The sequence below is a fragment of the Magnolia sinica genome, chromosome 13 (assembly GCF_029962835.1).
Source record: "Magnolia sinica isolate HGM2019 chromosome 13, MsV1, whole genome shotgun sequence".
NCBI classification, from domain to species: Eukaryota; Viridiplantae; Streptophyta; class Magnoliopsida; order Magnoliales; family Magnoliaceae; genus Magnolia; species Magnolia sinica.
Window position 1 is genome coordinate 40,329,504 of NC_080585.1, and position 21,042 is coordinate 40,350,545.

The following is a 21,042-nucleotide window of genomic DNA, read 5'->3' on the forward strand; positions in this document are numbered from 1 at the left end:
AAATAGCCGAGAGAATCTCGTAATCGTATAAGAGCAAGATCAATCCGACGATATCCTAACCGAAAATCAAGCCAAACGAAGCAAAATCAGAAATACTTTCAAGAACAAATTCCAACTCTAATACGGGCTTCTCTAGCATGTGTAGCAAGATCCACTTAGATATGTAAGCTATCAGGAAAACCTATAAATACACTACCCCATTTTAGGGGAAAGGTACATACATATATACCAACTTTAGCCACATCTACTATAGGATTTTTTACCCAACTTATGCATCAGAGGGTCCACGGCCACTACCAGCACCCCCAGTGTCCATCTTTTTAACTGGTGCAGGTGTTCAATAAGCCTCCAAGTGGGTTCGTGGGTTCAACCAGATTCGAGCGATAACATCTTCAAGAACCATGTACAGGGTTTTGTCATTTCCATCTGACAAGCTACATATGTATGGGGTAGTGGCTAGTGCCTACAGAGGCAATGGATGAGCTAGAATTCGTGCCAAGGGCCACCGAAAAGCCTGAAATCAGGGGTCTTTGTAGTTTATTTGAACAGCAGCCGAGCTCTCTCTCCATAGAAAGAGATGTCAGCTTAATCCATCAACTGAAAATTGCACTAATGGGGGTCTTCAGCTTTCTCTGCATCTTCACATTTTCTAAGAGAGAAGAAAATAGCTATTGTATTTATGATCCGACGCTTGCAAATTACTCAGCACCAGGATCACATCAGTGAACTCATCAGGTGGGCCTCACGCGGATAGTTTTAGGGAAATTGTGACCGTCCAAGTTCAATAAGTATGTATGGTTTGTCGAACCGGCCTAGTTTTTCTTTTCTTTCAGCCAATTCATCTGCATTGCGGGGCCCACCTAAATGCATGGCATTGAAGTGCCGCACGTATTCCAGATTGCAACATGCGAACCCAGTAGATGGATGCACATTTTGCAAATCAAGCTGCTACTGGTGGTGAATTTTGGATAATATGAAACGATGGAAATGATTTCCTTTTATTAATTATTATCAACTGAACGTAGTTTCGATCTTGATGTGCAATACAATCATACAATTTTTTTAAAAAAAGATTGATCCTAACCTCCTAATGAAGATGATCAACGGACCAATTTATTTGGACAAAACCCAAAACTCAAAATCAGATAAATCAATTGCATCATCATGGATAATCAGTTGTGAATCGTCACAGGGCAATCAGAAGGGTGGAAAGCCAACGGCCCAGCTGCATACAACACCACCTCATAATCCCTTCCAGACAATCTCTTCCGTTCGTATCGAAGTGGGGACCCAACCATGCCGGAATTGACATTGGAGGGGACATTGCAGCTAGGATGGAGGGATGAAAGAAGGTGGACAGTGCACGATTGGAGCGGATGATCCAAGTAGGAGTGCTCGATCTTGAAGCCATGGAGTGGTGCGTAGAAGTAGCCATTCGGGTCAGTCACAAACACCTTGTAGAAGCTCAAATTACCTTTGTGATCTTTGCATGTGACGCCAACCTTCGCCATCCGTATGGGCTTGGCATCGATCAAGGACGACGTCCCGACGTGGGTGCAGCTCTGGCAGTAGACCACACCTTCAACAGCGGACATTACCGCCTTCTTCTCTTTGTCATATGAGGCTTGTGTGGATTGAAAGGCAGTGAAGGCCAGGAAGAATAGGAATAGTAGTGAGGGGAAGGAGGCGAGCTGTTTGGCTGCCATTTCTCTATCTGTTTTGTTAGAGAAATGAGTGGGATTGATTGGATTGGAGGAGATGGGTGAGATGGGAGGGAGTCATTGGAGTAGATTCATATATATATTTGTTTGTTTTTTGGATGGTGTTTTGTGGGTGTTTGGCTGACATGATTGAGATTTGATGAACGTGGGAGCTACCACGTTGCATTTGAAATGGATGGCAACGTTCATGTGCATGTGGACGTGGGAGCCACTTTCAACATTCCTTGTGGGAGACTATTGTGTTTTGCACCATTTAAGAGTTGGCGGTGGACCATCCTCCTTACATGTGGCACTGATATAGAGCTATGCAGACCGTTCAAAAAGTGGGTCGTGTTCTGATTTGAGCGTTATGTCTAAAATCATGCTGATCGAGCAATCCTGACCTTCTAATTAATGGCTGTTAAATGGATGGCTAGAAGTAGAATAATAAGTGGTTCAAATTTAACGGTTAATGCATCCATGCAAATCCAGGCCATACAAACTCTTCATCTGGCTTAGACAAAAAAAATAAAATCGGGTGGTCGTCCCCTCCCACTTGAATCCCTTTTCTGTGGCCCCAGTGAAATCAGGGGTCTTTGTTGTTTACTTGAACAGCGGCCGAGCTCTCTCTCCGAGAAAGAGAAGTGACCTTAATCCAAGAACTGAAAACTACATTAATGGGGGTCTTCAGCTTTCTCTGCATCTTCACATTTGCTAAGAGAGAAGAAAATAACTATTCGATTTATGATCTGACGCTTGCAAATTACTCAGCACCAGGATCACATCAGGTGGGCCTAACGCGGATAGTTTTAAGGAAATTGTGACAGTCCAAGTTCAATAAGTATGTGTGGTTTGTCGAACCGGCCTAGTTTTTCTTTTCTTTTTGGCCAGTTCATCTGCATTGCCGGGCCACCTAAATTCATGGCACGGATGTGCTGCACGTATTCCAGCTTGCAACATGCAAACCTAGATGGATGTGTGGGGTGACCAGAACTCGCATTAAGCATGCCACCTAAATGCATGGCACGGATGCCCCCCACCAAGTTCTTTTAAGATGTTTTAGGCATGGGTTCAGATGGTGTAGTCCTTAATGAGTTCGAGGTACAGCTGATTTTTGGGAGGCCCACCAAATGCACATGTCCATGTCCAGAACACATCTTAGTGGGGCCACAGAGGTCGATCTCATAGTATTTTTCTACTGTCATTAGAAGTAGTACCAATTAGCCATTGGTTAAAGAAATCTGAAGCAAAGGATGCCTACAATCTGCCATCTTCCGAATGCCATGATCACCATGAAAGAGGAGATCAATGCCGTCAACAGCACAACAGTAGGGCCAAAGCCAACCATTATAATAGACGAAGAAGATTGAAGAGAAGTGGGCCTAACTTAAAGAGTATGTTTGGATGCATTGTTGAATTGACTTGCAATCACTAGTCTAGAAAATAGAAATAACCAACTTGTGGTTTTCTTGTGGCGTGTTTGTTTCTATTCAATACCTTAGAATTAGAGAGAGAGAGAGAGAGAGAGAGAGAGAGAGAGAGAGAGAGAGAGAGAAACTTAGATATCAATGTCTCTTAAAAATAGTCAATAAATCCAGTGCTATTATGAAAGGAAAGGAAGAGAATTTTGATTCTTGATATATATGTTTTAATATTTTACCATAGAAGAATCCATGAAAGATGTTAGGGGACTACAGAAGCACACGAAGATGAATCAAACAAAGTACTCTAATCACAACAACAAAGTCCAATTACAAACACTCTGAATTTAATGTGGAAAAACCCTTTCGGGAAAAGACCACGATACAAAGCAACAGATATCACCATGAAAGTTGAAATTACAAGAGATAGAGAGAATACCCAATTCAAACAAGCCTCAAATTTCCCCTTACAAGCCCTTGAATGCCCTAGGAATGAATTAGAAAGCACTGAGATACACCCTAATTCAGATTACACCCATAATGATAGCTTCTAGGAGAATCTCAATTGGAATAGAAAACGAATCCCATAGATAAGCAACTCATCCGTGATCGTTTGATGAGACATCGACCGCCCGTCCATGACATCGAACCGTCTTCGATTGCATCGAACTAAACATCAAACATTCCAGCGATAAATCATGGATTTTTTGGGTTTTTTTGACGGCATCGATCAGACCTTCAATGTAATCGAACATCCTTTAATGGCATCGAGCAGGACACCTAAAATGTCCAGCAGCCAACATTAGAAATTCCAGATTTTATGATGGCATCAAGCTAGACTTCTATGGCATTGAAGCTTGCTCGATGGCATTGAACTGTCATCGACAGGCATGTTGATTTATAGATTTAAGACATCAATCAAAATCTCCACATGTCTTCAATCACAATTCTTTATAGCTAATTTTTCCTATTATCTAATTACGTCTTGTATCATAGCTCCATTATTGCTGCTCGTGCACACTTCATCTTCCTTTACGCCTTTGCTAAGCCTATAAAAGTTATACAAAACTTAAACATTCTCTATGGGAACTACCTTAGTGAGTATGTTCACTGGATTCATGCTAGTGTGAATATTTTATAGAATTTTGCCTCCTTCCTCAAGCACCTGTCGAATAAAATGGTGATGAACATCAATGTGTTTAGTATGTGAGTGATAAACATAATTTTTAGCCAAATCGATCACGCTTTCGCTGTCATGATTGACTGGCACGACCTCCTGTTGAAGCCCCAGCTGATTTATCATCCCCCTCAACCAAACATCTTTCTTGAATACTTCTGTTACTCCCATATATTCAGCTTCGGTTGTGGAAAGAGCTACCACAGACTGAAGCTTCGATATCTAACTGATTGCTTCACTCGCACATACAAACGAGTATCCTGAAGTTGATTTTTTAGAATCCACACTAGCTTGTGTAATCAGAATCCACATATCCAACTAACTTGGCCCCTGATTTCTGAAAAGATAAGACATAGTTGTGCATACCTCGAATGTATCGAATTGGCCATTTTACTGTCTCCTAGTATTGCTTTCTGGGGTTAGACATGTATCTACTAATAACACCAACCGCGTGTGAAATATCCGGTCTTGTATAGACCATGACATACATCAAACTGCCCACCGTATTCGAATAAGGCACACAAGACATACCCTGCTTTTCTTCATTAGTTTTAGAACACTGTTCATAAGAAGGCTTAAAATAAACTGCATGAGGAACGCTGACCAACTTTGCCCTGTCTATTCTATACTTTAACAATACCTTCTTAAGGTATTCCTTCTGAGATAACCAAAGCCTACTCCTTTTCCTGTCTCTATATATATCAATGCCAAGAATTCTCCTGCAGCCTCCAAATCTTTCATCTTAAATGTCCCTGATAACAAAGTCTTCAGTAAATTGATTTTAGACATGTTATGACTGACGATTAACATGTCATCAACATATAATAATAGGATAATGAACTTCATATCATACAATGTCTTGTAATAGATACAGTGATCATACTCACTCCCAGTAAACTTCTGATTCACCATAAAAGAATCGAACTTTTTGTATCACTGCTAAGCAATTGTTTCAGGCTATACAATGACTTATTTAACATGCAAACCTTGTTCTCTGCCCCTTTTATTTCGAAGGCTTCTGGTTGCTTCATGTAAATATGCTCTTCCAATTTCCCATACAGAAAAACAGTCTTCACATCTATTTGCTTCAGCTCGAGATTGTTTTGGGCAACTAGCGCCAATACGAATTTGATAGGATACTTGCTTCACAACCGACACGAATATCTCAGTAAAGTCGACTCCTTCCCTTTGAGCGTATCCATTCGCTACCAACCTTGTCTTGTACTTATCCTATTTCTTATGGAAGATCCACTTGCACCTAATCACTTTTTGACCGATACGAAGCTCCACCAGTTCCCATGTATTGTTCTTGTATAAGGAGTCCATCTCATCATTCATCGCGTCTTTTTATTTTTCTGTGTCAGGCTCATCAAGAGCCTCTTGAAGAGTAGACGGATCCCCATCATCCGTAATGAAGGCATATGCGATATTAGAGTCATTCTTGTATCTCGCCGATAATCAGTCCACAATTCCTTGTCTAACCCAACATTACTAATCATGCATCAGGCCATCTCCAAGAGAGTCTGGTTCATTCACTTAGCCACATCGTTTTGATCTAGCGTGTAGCGCACACCGCTTCATTCTTACGATATTGATTAAAACTTGTAAGAAGTAAGTTCTCTACCATTATCTGTCCTTAGTACCTTCACCTTTCTCCCTAACTGTTTTTCACCATTGTCTTCCACTACTTGAAGTTGGTTAAAATATTGAATTTATTTTTATAAAAATAAATCCACAATTTCTTGGAGTAGTCATCAATGAATGTGACGAAGAACCTCCAGCAGAAACCATAGGCGACGACACCCATACATTAGAATGCACATAATCAAGAACACCTTACATACATGTTTTTCAAACTTAAAAGATAACCTTGAATGTTTACTGTATATACAATGCTCACATATACTTAATCAAAACTTTTAAAAACTATAATTAAACAACGGTCAGAAAATACCTTCATGCCCCGCTCGCTCATGTGGCCCAGATGTGCATGCCACACACGTGCAGACGTGGAATCGGCTATAAACGTTGTAGCTCCACCCAATGAAGTGCTCTCGATCAACCTATAAAGGTTTTCATTCCGCTGTGCAATCATAACAATAAGTGTCCCCTTTAAAGCTTTTGAGGACATGATCAAACCCGGTGAATTTGCACCACAGTGCCCCGAGTGCTTCAAGAGATATCAAGTTATTCCTCATATTAGGAACGTGTCTCACCTGGGCTAAGGTACGTTCCATGCCATTAAACATCTTGATGCGTACCGATCCAACACCCACCACATTACAGGCATTGTCATTGCTGATAAATACCTGTCCACCATTACACTCTCTGTAACTGATGAACCAACTTTGATGAGGAGTTATGTGATATGATGCCCCAATATCCAAAATCCACTCATCCCTACGATCATTGTATATGTATGCAACCATAGATACTGACAACATGTCACTTCTAATTGTACCTTCATTCGACTCGACAGTGTTGGCTTCCCTGTAAGAAGCCTTCAAGTTCTCTCTTCTTGCCTTAGGATTTGTACAATCATTCTTTATGTGCCCAGACATCACATAATTACAGCACTTCAACTTTCTTTGCCCCTACCCTTATATTTGGATCTCAATCGAGAAGATCCACTGTCCCGCTCAAAGTTCTACCCCCTCATAACTAATACATTAGTAGATGCTCCCATGTCACTATTTTTATTTCTCATCAACTTTCCTTGAAGGGTCGAGATAATGGTATTGACACTAAAGGTCAATCTACCAGTGCACAACCAGTCCTTGAATGACTCATATGAAGCTGGGAAAGAATTCAACAGGATGTATGCTTGATCCTCATCTTTAATCGTTTCCTTCACATCTAACAATTTGCAAATCATCTTATTAAAGTTGATAATGTGGGCCTCAACATCACCTCCCTCTGTCATCTTTATATTGAACAACTAAAGCTTCAAGTATAGGAGATTCTTAAGAGATTTCTCCGCATAGATATCCTTTAACTTCGCCTATAAACTTGTCGCAGTTTTTTCTCTCATGACATTATAATGATCTCATCCATTAGGCACAATTGGATAGATGTTCTCACTTTCTTATCCATCATGTTTCATTCATCATATGTCATAGATTTCGGTCGCTTCTCAAGGAGTGCATCATCCAATCCTTGTTGAACTAGGAGACCGGTCATCTTGACCTTACATAATTTAAATTTATTTTTCCTGAAATATTTTTCAACATCGAACTTAAGATTTGAAGCCATTGATATGCTGTTTTTAGATTCAATCTGTGCCCCAACGATAATCTTTGATACCACTTGTTGGGGGACTATGGAAGCACACAGAGATGAATTAAATAAAGTACTCCAATCGCAACAGCCATGTCTAATCATAAATACTCTGAATTTAACCTAGAAAAACTCTTTTGGAAAAAAACCACGGCATAAAGCGATAGATATAATTATGAAAGTAGAAATTACAAGAAATAAAGAGAATACTTGATTCGAATAAGCCTCAAATCTCTCCTTACAAGCCCTTGAATGCCTTAGGAATGAATTAGAGAGCTCTGAGATACTAATCCCAATTACACCTATATTTATAGCCTCTACGAGAATCTTAATCGGAATAGGAAACAAACCCCGCAAATACGCAACTCTACGTAAATCTGCGCGATCGTTCGATGGCACATTCGATGGCATCGATAGACTGTCGATGGCATCAAACCGTCTTTGTATTGAACTAAACATCAAACGTTCCGGTGATAAATCATGAATTTCATGGATTTTTTCGATGGCATCAATTAGGCCTTCGCTATTATCAAACAACCTTTGATGACATCGAGTAAGACACGTAAAGTGTCCAGTAACCAACATAAGAAATTTTGGATTTTTATGATGGTATCGTCCTGCTCGATGACTTTGAACTATTATCGACAGACATGTTGATTTACAGATTTAAGACATCAATCAACAAAAGACCATATTGTAAGCCAAACCAAATGTACGAATTTCCTTAATTATATATAGAAAGGAAATTGATTTCCTTTAATGTGATTTTTTTTTTCTATTTGAGAAGCATGAAATAGAAAAGATAAGAAAATCAAATTCATTTTATGAAGTATACTTCAGAAAGTGAGAAAAACATTTTACTTTATAAAATATTATAATATGATATTTTTAACATTTCCTTCGTCTTCGTCTAATAAGATTTTCCATGCAAATTCATGGTGCAAAACAAATAAGTGAAATGTCATTATCTTTCCATTGAGGAGATGATGACTACCAAAAAATTCGGCGAAGCCGACGGCTAAAAACCGTCGGAAATGTGCTTTCCCGACATCTGTTGGACTGTTCGTCAGGAAAAGGGGCGTGGGCATTGCTCGCCGACGGTTTTTAGCCGTCGGAGTCTACGACGGCTGAGAGCGACGAAAACCATTCGCGTTTCTCATAAATAATAATAATGATAATAATTATTTGCCTAATCAACGCATGTATCCAAAACTAGATATACCCATTTCTCACCTAAACCAACCAACCTATTTGAGAAGGTAAATCTACAAAAAAGAAAAGGAAGAAATCCAAATCAGATATATCATCCAAATTCCAAACATAAAAAATCTAGGTGTAAATATTTCTTAAAAATCATTGGTATTTACGCAAATTAGAGCAGTGAAAGAAAGAGAATTCAATGTCACGTGTAAATGTTTCATAAAAAATCAATGGTGTTTATGTTGATCCACTGTTTCATTGATAATTCCATTCCACCTAGTATATTCCATTCAATGAACATCCAAGAATACAAGGAAAAGAAAAATCAAATTTTTAGTAGAATTTGAGAATGGGTTTTTAAAATAGCATGATTTGGTTAATTGTTTATGAATTAGCTAATACATATGAACATTTGAAATTGCAGCAGGTATTGGCCACCTTTAAAAGAAAATAATTAGAAAGAGTATTCTCTAGTATCGAAACCATGTCTCCTAGTATTGAGACCGGTACGTATCACACAAAACATACCATTTTCTGACAATATTTTTAACTTTGGATACCAATGAGGAGAATAGAAAATATTTATTTACCTTGCTTGCAAGACATGCAACTAGCCTATCTGCACCCTTGACAAGATCATCCATCGTACTGCTCTCAGGATCAGTAGTGGTCAGCTCATGACAAACAACTTTCATGCCTTCAGCTAACTGCACCAAATAAAAATAGGAAGAAATTGTGTTCAAATTCTTCACATGAACAATTAAGAGAACACTTGAGGCCTAGCTAATATAATTCTTTTCTCATGCAACAAAAGATGAATATTGGAAAGAAGAAAGAAGAATCTAAAATGACTAAATCAAGTATACAACCTGCTCAGGAGAACCCAAGAAAATAACATCCAAAGCTTCACTCCAGCCTGCGGGGCCATTTGCAACAGTTGGTGGCCGTTTTAAGAGATGCCTATCAATAGGAGACTCAAAATGCCCACTGCTTTCCCTAGTGGCAAATATTTGCACCAAACAAGAACGTTAGAAAATAAGGGTATCCATATCATGAAAGAAAGCATACTAAAAAACAACTGCATTTCTTCAAAACATAGAGGTTGTTGATTAATCACCAAATACCTTGTCAAGATAGGTCCAGGCAAGGACCGTGATATAACTTCTCCACTCTGTTCTGCAACATCTAATCTGCATATCAAAAGTCAACGTATGAGCAAAGAGCAAGAATAACTAGTATATAATATAATGTTACATGAAATCACATAATTTATAAATATGTCCACATTCATAAAAATTTGGATATCAATGCACACAAGATCAGGAATGGAAGAAACAACCGAAAAAAACCCATCACATATTCACAATAAGAATCTCGGCAGATAAATAAACATTCGACAAATTGACAGGTTAGCTGAGAAAGTGCCCAAGTTGTTCTGCATCATCTGGAACGCTTCATGTGAAGAAATGGGTTAAATAACCCATTTTCCCAAAATGGGAAGCAATCCACCAGAGACGAGAACACAAGTCGACCAATTTGACTTGCCCAAATCACAATTTCAGAACAAGCTAGATACATTAAGTTATGAGTGAGTCGTCCACCACACCAATTTAACTTGCCCAAATTGCAATTTCGGAACAAGGAAGCTACATCAAGTTATGAGTTTTCAAGCATTGACTCAGATATGTAGACCGAAATATGAAAAGCAGTCTTAACATCCTTGCATTATAATGAAAATATGAAGTTTCAATCCCCAAAAAGAAAGAAGTACATAATTCAGAAGTTATTAAGGAAACAAAAGCAGCAAAATGCAATAAACAATAGCTGCTGTAATGAAGTATTTATTTATTTATTTGTTTGTTTATTTTCATTAAAAAGGGCATGTATTAACATCTTAGAAGATGAGTAACACCAAATATGAAGGTTTTTTTTTTTTTTTTTTTTTTAACGCCCTGAATTTCGAGGGTCATGCAAAGCTCGACTCCCGAGATTCCGAACATCACTTATGTTTTATGGAAGCCAATATCCTGATTTATTTCACATTGAGCATATGAGCATGCATAGAGTTATACTAAACAATGTACCATACTCCAGGTTCAATGCGATTAAAGTAGATGCGTAAATCAAAACACACACACACACACACACACACACACACACACACACACACATATATCATGAAGTTCCTTCTAGAATATGAGTCCACGGCTGGGTTTAATATATACATATATGATTCCAAAAAATAAGCAAAATGTGGTAATATGACATCCAACTAAGCCCATATACCTAGCGCTCCCTGTCCAACGATACATGGCCTACATCGGCCCATCCGAGAGCTGAAAATAGGAGAATTCCTCCTCCTTGTCTAAGAAATCCTGCTCCAATGTATCGACATCAACAATACCTGCATCTACACTAACGTCTGGTTGGTGTTTTAAAACATCGTTCCAGAGTGGGGTGAGTGATCAACTCAATGGTTCTATAAAACAAAAGTTACACATGTTATCAAGTCAATCAATGCAGTAATGATAAGACAATAATAAGCAATCACTTCCTAACTACTCTTTTTAATGTGAGATTGGAGTTTATATAATGATGCGTGCCCTCACCCATCGACACTCCTTCAACACGTGACTTCGACCACTTGTTTCGCACATGACAACACTTTCTCAAACGTACGACTCTAACGCCTTTTTCGCAACATTCTAACTAATGCAATGTGGTGCATGATCATGTTAGCCAAGTGATTAATTATGCCCATTCATCCAGTAATTTGAGGAAGCTAGGATACCTCCCTTTTAAACATCGATCCAAATCGAATCACTAGGAATTGGACAACTGCAGCGGTCCTACTCCTGTGTTCTTGATCCGTCTAGGTTCATCACTCCTAGATAAATACATACGATAGATAAGTTGTAAGAAGAGGTGCTCGCGGTCACTACAGGGAGGCTCGTCACCCCAGCGTAGGCTGACAGCACAGACACGGTGTCCCATATCACCATGCCCGGCTTACGAGTCTTGAGGATCATGGTACCACGGTTAAAGGTGGATCTCTACAATAGTGAGGGGGTACCTTAGATTCAAACAATCGCGCTCATACATGATGAACATACAATAAGTCAACCATTTCTTTAAGTAATTTCGATTGGTACAGGCGCATACTAACATAACCGGCATGGAGTGCATGAGCGCCCCTCGTAGCCTAGCCACTATCGATAGTTAATGTCCGACCCGTATCTTTCGAATTTACCTAAGGTGGCTAACCCAGTCCGGCCACTCAAACATGAAAATTTACCGGTTACCTGGACAACACTCATAGCCCTATTCCTATCCAAATCATAGTAACAAACATTCATAACATATGGGTTAACATTCAATAAGAAATTTTAATAATCTATTCATATAGGCATTTCATCTAACACATAGATAACATCACACAACAACTTGTAATTCATCAATTCATTAGATAGAGATGCAAGTATACTTAAGACAACAAGAAAGCTTATATTAGCAATCATAAATCATTAACTATAATGAAAGTATTGATAAATCGCAACCTAAGCATTTATAGTCCACACCTTTCAGTAGCACGCCCGACTCAGACTCGCTCCTAGGAATATGTTTCCAAGGATAGTCGGCTGCCTAAACGAGCACACTGGTTAGTTAGGGTTGGAGAAAACCCATTTGAGGACCTACATCTATAAGGGAGTTTGTATTTCTTACCCTAAGTCGTAGTCGGAAGAGTTCCGATAGCGAGAGTGGCGGTGGTCAGGCTTGTGAGTCGATGGAAGAGGATTACCCTTCGTGGCAAGCACTATTTCAATCTCTCTTCTTCTCTATCTTTCTCTTTTCTCTTCTCTCTCTCACCTTAGGGTTTTCAAATTCGTTTTTAGGAGAAATGGGTGAATTGAGAGCTATTTATAGCTCTAGATGGTGTGTAAATGGCCCTAGGGCCAATTTATATAATACTTATACCCTATGGGCGGCTATTTTTGACTAACAGGGACCTTAGGAGGGCCCGCGGGCTCATATATGCCATGAGGTAGGCTCCCTATCAATGGATCAACGTTAGGACACAGTTTTGGTGCGATCGGATAAACAGATTGGCCGTGGGAAGCTTCTGTCAGATCAACGATTATGAATGTTCAATCGGGGCCATGGTTATACGGATGTGTGTTGAGAATTTTCCTTACTCTACGTATGAAGTTTGGTCATAAACCGTCTGTCCGAAATCCTCAACTTTGCATAAGAGTGGACGATCCAATTCACTTAAGTTTCAACTCCTTTGGAGTATTTGCACTTCTCAAGCACTTGTTTTTCAGCTCAAGTTGAGCGTTTTTGGACACTATCCAGGCTTGACTCCCGCGATGGTCGTCGAGCCCAGTAAGATGGACATTGTTCCATAATTTCAAAGCTAGCGAACCCCCGATGTGCTGTCTAGGTCCTTTATGGAGTTTCAGGGTACTATCGAGAGGGGCGGGCCCTCGAGATTTCCCTCGAGTTTTCGGATGGCGGTGCGCTAGTGCACTTGTGATCCTGAGCTATATTGATTTGTAGGAATAGTGGCCCGAACTTAATTTCTTTAATGCTATGTATTAGCATACACCTAGTCGTAGATAGCTAGTCGAGTATGGCCCTCGTGCAGTTCCACCCGCGGTTGAACTCGGGTCTCTGTACAGATTTTCTCGGGACGTTACAATCTACCCCCCTTAAAAGAAAATTTCATCCTCAAAATTTGTACCTTTTCATATTCCTCGAGGATTTGTGGATAGTTCTTGTGGACCTCAGCTTCCGTCTCCCAAGTAGCTTCCTCTTCGGTTTGATGCGTCCATAATACATTCACGAGTGGGATGACTTTGTTGCGCAACACTTATTCCCTCCAATTTAGAACAGGTGTGGGCCACAATACATAGGTAGTGTCTACCCTTAGTTCCACTTGCTCTCACTTGATGATATAAGTGGGGTTGGGAATGTATTTCTTCAACATTGATACGTGAAATACGTTGTGCACGCCTATGAGTGATGTGGGCAAGGCGAGATGGTATGCTACAACGCCCACTCGGTCTAGAATTTGGAACGGTCCAATGAATCTCAGCGTGAGCTTCCCCTTTTTTCCAAAACGGAGTACTCCCTTCTTTGGAGAAACTTTGAGGAATACATGGTCCCCAACTTCGAATTCCAACTGTCTCCATCTCGTATCAGCGTAACTCTTTTGCCTACTTTGGGTCGCTAGGAGTCAACGCCTAATAATATCTATCTTTTCTGATGTCGCCTGAACCAAGTCTGGGCCAACTAAACTCCTTTAGTCAACTTCTGCCCAACAATGTGGAGCCCGACATGGGCGTCCATACAAAGCCTCGTAAGGAGTCATACCAATGCTTGCTTGGAAGCTGTTGTTATAAGCAAATTTGGCATAAGGGAGGTAGTCATCCCTGCTGTCCTTGAAGTCAAGTATGCACTCTCAAACATGTCCTCAAGTATTTGATTCACCCTTTCCATCTGCTCATCGGTTTATGGATAGAACGCGGTACTGAATTTCAGCTTCATCCCCATCGCCTCTTGGATTCGAGTCCAGAAAATATACGTGAATAGTGTCTTGGTCTGACACAATCTCTAAAGGAACTCTATCCAGTCATACTATCTCTTTGATGTACAGTTTGGCCAGGTCATCTGTAGAATTAGAAACTCGAATCGGAAGGAAATGGGCCGACTTCATCAACCGGTCCACAATCACCTAGATAGAGTCATGCCCCTTTCTCGTCCTTGGTAATCTGAAAATGAAATCCATAGATATAAATCCCACTTCCACTCGGCTATGGGCATGGGTTGAAGTAGACCCAGGGGTCGGCGGTGCTCAGCCTTAACTTGCTGACATGTAAGACATCGGGATACGTAATCTGCTATTTAGGCCTTCATGTTGTCCCACCAGTATGAATGCTTCACGTCTCGATACATTTTCGTACTACCCAGGTGCATTGCTAACTTGGAATTGTAAACGGCATCCAAAACCTCTCTCCTAAGATTGTGAAGGTTCGGGACGCATAGGCGGCCACGATACCACAAACCTCCATCTAAGTCAATCCTCCATTCTGATTCTTCAACATCACTTGCCCGCTCTTTCATCCTTAACAGTAGCTCATATTCTTTCTGAGCCTCAATGATTCGATCGTCGATTAATGGTTGCACATAGAGGTGCGCAACGCTCTCGAACGGCTCTTCTACTGTCAATCTCTATTCAAAATCTCTCACGAACTCCACCATATTCCACTCTGTTATCATCAGTGGGGCTGCAAATTCCATGGTTTTCTTGCGGCTCAACGCATCGGCCACAAGGTTGGCCTTGCCATGATGGTAGGAGACTTCAAACTTGAAATCTTTCAATGTTTCCATCCAATGACGTTGCCTCATATTCAGGTCCCTCTATGTGAAGATGTACTTGAGACTCTTATGGTTGCAAAAGAGCTCGAGCTCCTCTCCATAGCAGTAGTGCCTCTAAAGCTTCAATGCGAAGATGACCGCCGCCAACTCTAGATCGTGAGTGGGGTAATTTTATTCATGTTTCCTCAACTGTCGAGAGGCATAGGCGATCGCCCTATCCTTCTATATAAGCACACACCCCAAACCGACTCGAGAGGCGTCGGTGTAGATGGTATATTTGACCCCTTGCTCTGGTAGCACTAATACGGGCATAGACGTCAGCTTGTCCTTTAATTCTTGAAAGGCCGCCTCTGCTTTCTCATTCCAAATGAATTTAAGGTCCTTTCGAATAAGCTGGGACAACGGTCAAGCTATCTTGGAGAAATCTTTAATAAATCGACAATAATAGCTGACAAGTCCGAGGAAGCTCCTCACTTCTGTAATTGAACCAGGCTGCTCCCAGTCCTGTACCGGGGTTACCTGGGCAAGGTCCACGACGATTCCTTCTTTTGAAACTACGTGTCCCGAAAACTTGACTTTTTCTTTCCAGAAGTCGCATTTTCAGAATTGTGCAAATAGCTTATTCTGTCATAGAGTATCAAAGACCACTTGTAGGTGTTCTTCGTGATCTTCTCGACTTTTTGAGTATATCAGAATGTCTTCTATGAATACGATGACAAACCGGTAGAGATACGGCCGAAACACTTGATTCATGAGATCTATGAATACGACTGACGCATTTGTGAGTCCATACGACATCACGAGGAATTCATAATGTGCCCGAAGCTAGTCCTAAAAGTGTTTTCTACACGTCTTCTTTTGTAACACGCAACTGATGAATGTTTCCTCAACTGTCGAGAGGCATAGGCGATCGCCCTATCCTTCTACATAAGCACACACCCCAAACCGACTCGAGAGGCGTCGGTGTAGCTGTAACCTAGTTTAGCCTGCGATAGTCTATCCATAGTCATAGTGATCCACCTTTCTTCTTCACGAACAAAACTAGAGCTCCCCAAGGAGATACACTCGGCTGTATGAAACCCGAGTACAACAAATCATCGATTTGCTTCCTCAATTCCTCCATCTCACACGGAGGCATGCGATACGTCAGCAAGGATATGGGTGTTGTGCCCGGCATAAGGTCGATAGTAAAGTCAATCTCGCATTGAGGAGGTAGTCCAAGGATCATCCTGAACACATCTGTGAAATCTTGGACCATTGGCGTGGCCCCAAGTGATGGACCATCATAATCCTCTAACAGGGAAGCATAACAACGGTTCCGAAAGGGATGACTGACCTAAATTGGGAAGGTGAAGAGCGTGCCCTCGGGCCTATGGATGGTCACCAATCTAGTCTCACAGTCAATCTTTGCCTTCATCCTAGTGAGCCAATCCATGCCGAGGATGAGTCGTAATGGTAGATCTTAGTTACAATCAGGTCAATGTACACCACTCTGCTCCCTAGGTCTATAGGGTAACCCTTACAGAGTTTAGTGGTGTCCGAGAAGGTACCTGCCGTGGCGATGACCCTCACCCGGTCATAGGGGTAGTATCCAACCCTATGCGCTTGACTGTGGAGCATGATATCAAAGAAACAGTGGACCTGGTGTTTACTAAAAGAAATACAGGTGTACCTTGGATGTGAGCAGTGACCTCAAATGCTAGTGGTACCACAATTGCTGATTCAACTGCCTCGGCAGCAAGTGCATATACACGAGCTTATTATAGACGATTAGGTAGTGCGGTCATAGGCTGTTGGGGTGGCCTATTTCAGAATGCAGAGGCCGATTGAATTGTTGTGTTGGTGCCACAGCTCGTAAAGGAGGGGCCGAAATAGCATGCAGGGGTTGGCGGCGATCCTTTTCGGCGGCGCATAGCCATTATCCCTCATTTTGGTAAAGCAAAAGGGGTCAATGTGACCCACTCTATCGTAGTAGGAGCACATGCGATTGGACCTCCTTTGTTGGGCCGGCGGAGCCATTAACCTCAAAGGCGAGCTCGCACGCGGCCTCTTGCCGAGAAGCGGCTAAGTCTGTAGTTTGGCCCTAGGCCTTTGGCCCATTGGTAAGCCCGTTCGGGACAACCGCTCACTGTCCTGCTCAGATCATAGGGACATGTTCATCAGCTCCCCATACATGTGGATGCTAGCACAACACATCTTGGTGCGGATGTCAGCCTGTAAACCCTCAGAAAATCACCGCATTCTCATCGACTCATTTGCCATGATCAAGGGAGCATATCTGGGTAGCTTCGTGAAGTGGTTTTCGTACTCCGCCACCGTCATTCCTCCCTGTTTGAGGCGAAGGAATTCACCCTCTTTCTCATTGTGATAAGTGAGAGGGAAGTATTTCTCGTCGAAGCATGTCTTGAACTCGTCCCACATCCACATGAATCCTGCAGGAACGGTCCTTAGAACACTGTCCCACCATATGCTAGCCTCCTTCTCGAACCCGTAGGTGATGAGTTCTACTTGCTCCGCCTCAGAGCAGTGTAGTAGTGCTATCATCTTCGATATCCGGTTGAGCCAATACTCGGCCTCTTTAGGTCGATGGGTACCCCCAAAGGTGGGAGGACGGAGGTGTTGGAAACTTTCAAACAGCCCACATGTGGCCGTTATCCCGGTAGCCTGCACATGTTGCATCGGTGGGGCACGTTCATGTTTTGCGCAATGGTACCCGTTATCGTCGCTAGGACCTATTGTTGCTGTTGTATCAAAAGCAACATCTGCCCCATCACATCTGGGGGTGGAGTCTCCTTAGGCACAGGTGGTGCCGAAGAAGAGGCATGGTTCTGGCCTAGAACTGGTGGCACATTCGGTATTGGCCCATCTGTAGTGCTGGTGGCCTATTGTGAGTCCGACATTGTCTTACTATCTGGACCCAAGCTAGGGCCTCATTGGCTATCGTTCGGGGGAGGGGCCGCGTCGACCAATCCGCCATGTGGAAGACATATCATGTTCCGATTACTCTTAGGAGGCATTCCCTATATACAACGTAGGGCGCATTAGGTATGGCTAAGGAGTTACATGATATCACACGGCCATTCATATGTGACTGACTTCCATGAGGCAATTAATCATCTTAAGTTTTGGCATGCCCAATCATCCATTCACACAGTTTGCTAATTACAACATTTCATTTATAATATGAGGTTTTACATTACATCGACCGATAAAATTGACATAACAAAGACCTCCCGCATACATAACATAGGAAGGAATGAAACTGCACTACGACAAACTAACATACGTAAGCAACAAGCAAGAAGAGAACAATAACTCATCTAATCCTAATTGGACTACGGTAGCTAGGGTTGGGGCCCACTGGCCCTTGGAGTCGGGTGAAGGAAGGGGTGCTCCCTCCTTCTGTACGCAGCACAAGGTAGCTTTCCTTGTGCAGTACAGTTTCTTAATCAATTTCTCCTGCCTGTCGAGCCTGGCCTCAAACGCATCCATGTGCTCTCATATCTCCTATGGGGCAAGGGGTTCTTCACCCATTCCTCCCTTCCTAGCCTCAGTTTCTTCTTCGATCCCTTCTTCACTCTCTTCCTCCTCCTCTTCTTCTTCTTCTTCTTCTTCATTCGCTTCATCCCCAAACTCCTCGTATCGAGCCATTTTCTGGTTTGGGCCCACTTTCATGGGGTTGAGCGTGTTTTCGTCAATGATTTTCACTGGTTCGGGGTCCCCATTGGATCCTCTGACCCTGTACTTACGAGTGATCCGACAAATCAGATGACCAAATGGAAGTCCACCCTCTTTTCGAGTTGATGTTGCCGCTTTCACGATTTGGGCAAGCACGATGGTGGGGAGGCATACTTGCACTCCTTGGCTCACTTGCTAAAGGAATTCGATCATGTAGCGGTTGTACTCTATTCGGTTGCCCGTCCTTGGGTATACATTGTACGTATAAATGTCATGGAGCAACCAGTACGGGGTGATCAAGTTTGAAGCGGACATACTGCTGCCGCGTCTCCACTCAACGAGCTTTCCACACAAGTGCATGATGCGCTCATCCCGAACCCGCTTCTTCTTCATGTTCTTCAAATCAATGTGCACCTTTCCTAGGGGCATGCCGAGGATTTTTGAGATAGCTTCTATGTCAATATGGACCAATTGTCTGCCGAAAGGGATGTCGAATCCTAAAGGGTCTGTACTTGGCTTATGAATCAGAGCGTAGAAGGACCTTACCAAACCCGCATTGGAGCAATAAGTGCCCTCAAACATGTGCACCCAATCGTTGTGCAAGAGGCGATCGAGCAACTCGAACTCGCAGAAAAGCTTATCTTCGATGAAGACCTCAAACACAACCTTCCAATTGCGGAACCTCCCTAGGTTCACTTTGGGATGAGCAAGAGGAACCACCATTGCTTGTTTGTCATGAGTGTGCTTCGAGCGTCTCTCACAGCTCGGCCTCGTCTTGTTGGGAGCTATTGCCAGTTGCGACTCACTCCCTTTTCTTGCCCGTCCACGGCGGCTCGGCCCCGCCTCATTGGGGGCCGCTTTCCTCTTTTCCATAAGGGAAAGGATCAAGGAGAAGGAGAAGAATGAAGTAATGACTCCAATTAAGGCCATCTTCTCTATGAGTTTGGGGCTTGGGTACTCGAAATAGAGGATTGAGATGAGTAATGGAAGGTTGAGATGAATAATGAGTGATTTGGATGAGTGATGGGTGGTTAAGATAAGGAATGGGTGGATGAGATGAGAAAATGGGTGTAGAGTTTGGGATAGTTTGTAGGAATGGAAAAGAAAAGGGTTGAATGAAGAGGTTATGAAGACTTGAGAAGATGGATTGGATTGTAGAGATAGGTTTTGGAAATGGGTTGGGAAAAATGTTGAGGAAATGGGTCGTAGGGATTTGAGATTTTGAAATAGGCCTGGGGTGTGCAGAGAGTTAGGGATTTGAGATTGGGGAGGGGATTTGCTGCAAAAGGGGGTTTTGAGGGTTTTAAAAGACCCTACACGCCCTCTCCCTAGAGTGTGAATCAACTTTAATCCAAAAGCACCTATGCAAGGTGCAGTCATAGGGGTTTCAATTTAATTACTAAATCAACTTTAATGTCTCTAATTAGAGGACATAGTGGTTATGATAAGCCTGCTGAATTATATGCTTTGCCCCTAGATGATGAAATTCCAAATCTCAGGTGGGCTATAAGCACAAGATCATGTATGAGTGACTAACCAACGATTCTCAATTGTTGATTTACATGAACAATGTTTGGATAGTGTTGGACAATGTTTGGATGGTGCTGATTTACATGGGTAGTATTTGGACAGTGCTGATCATTATTTGTGGGCCACGTGCCCACCAGAATGATAGTGGGTAGAGACACACATGTTACACCTGCAACCATTGAAATGATTTTTTTTTGGGTTAAATTGCAAGAGACTGAGAGTCTCTCCCCGTGAGATCCTTTGGACAACAGGGTTGATTGGCGGTGGCCCGCCGATCCCTCGGCGGCACCGTGGCTCTCTAGCCATTTCGGCGGTGGGATGCCGATCGTACGGCGCCCACTATGCCCGGCGGCGGCAGCTATAGCTGCTGTTGCAAAAAAAAATATTTATTTATTTATCTTTTTTTTGGGTGTGTGCTGTCAGGATGGTTTGGCTGTCCAGATGGTGGTGGTATTGGTAGGATAATGATGATGAAGGTGGTGGTGGTAATGGCTGTCCAATGGCAACAACAATGGCAGCCATGGTGATTTATTTATTTATTATTATTATTATTATTTTAAAATTTAGGTTGTGTTGCATTTTATTTTAAAATAATATTAAAATTTAATTTTTCAAATTTTCGGTGGTTTCCCTCTACATTTAAATTTTGGTATTTTTGAGGCGTGGGTTTTGTCCCTGTAAC

At 42.0% G+C, this 21,042-nt stretch overlaps 1 protein-coding gene across 1 annotated transcript; it reads right to left on the reverse strand.

Annotated features, from left to right (window-relative positions):
• Nucleotides 1–1,172: 1,172 nt before the first annotated feature.
• On the reverse strand, nucleotides 1,173–1,706 carry LOC131224242 (non-classical arabinogalactan protein 30-like). Its single transcript, XM_058219778.1, has one exon. The coding sequence runs from the start codon at nucleotides 1,704–1,706 to the stop codon at nucleotides 1,173–1,175; it is 534 nt and encodes a 177-aa protein (XP_058075761.1).
• Between the last annotated feature and the right edge of the window lie 19,336 nt (nucleotides 1,707–21,042).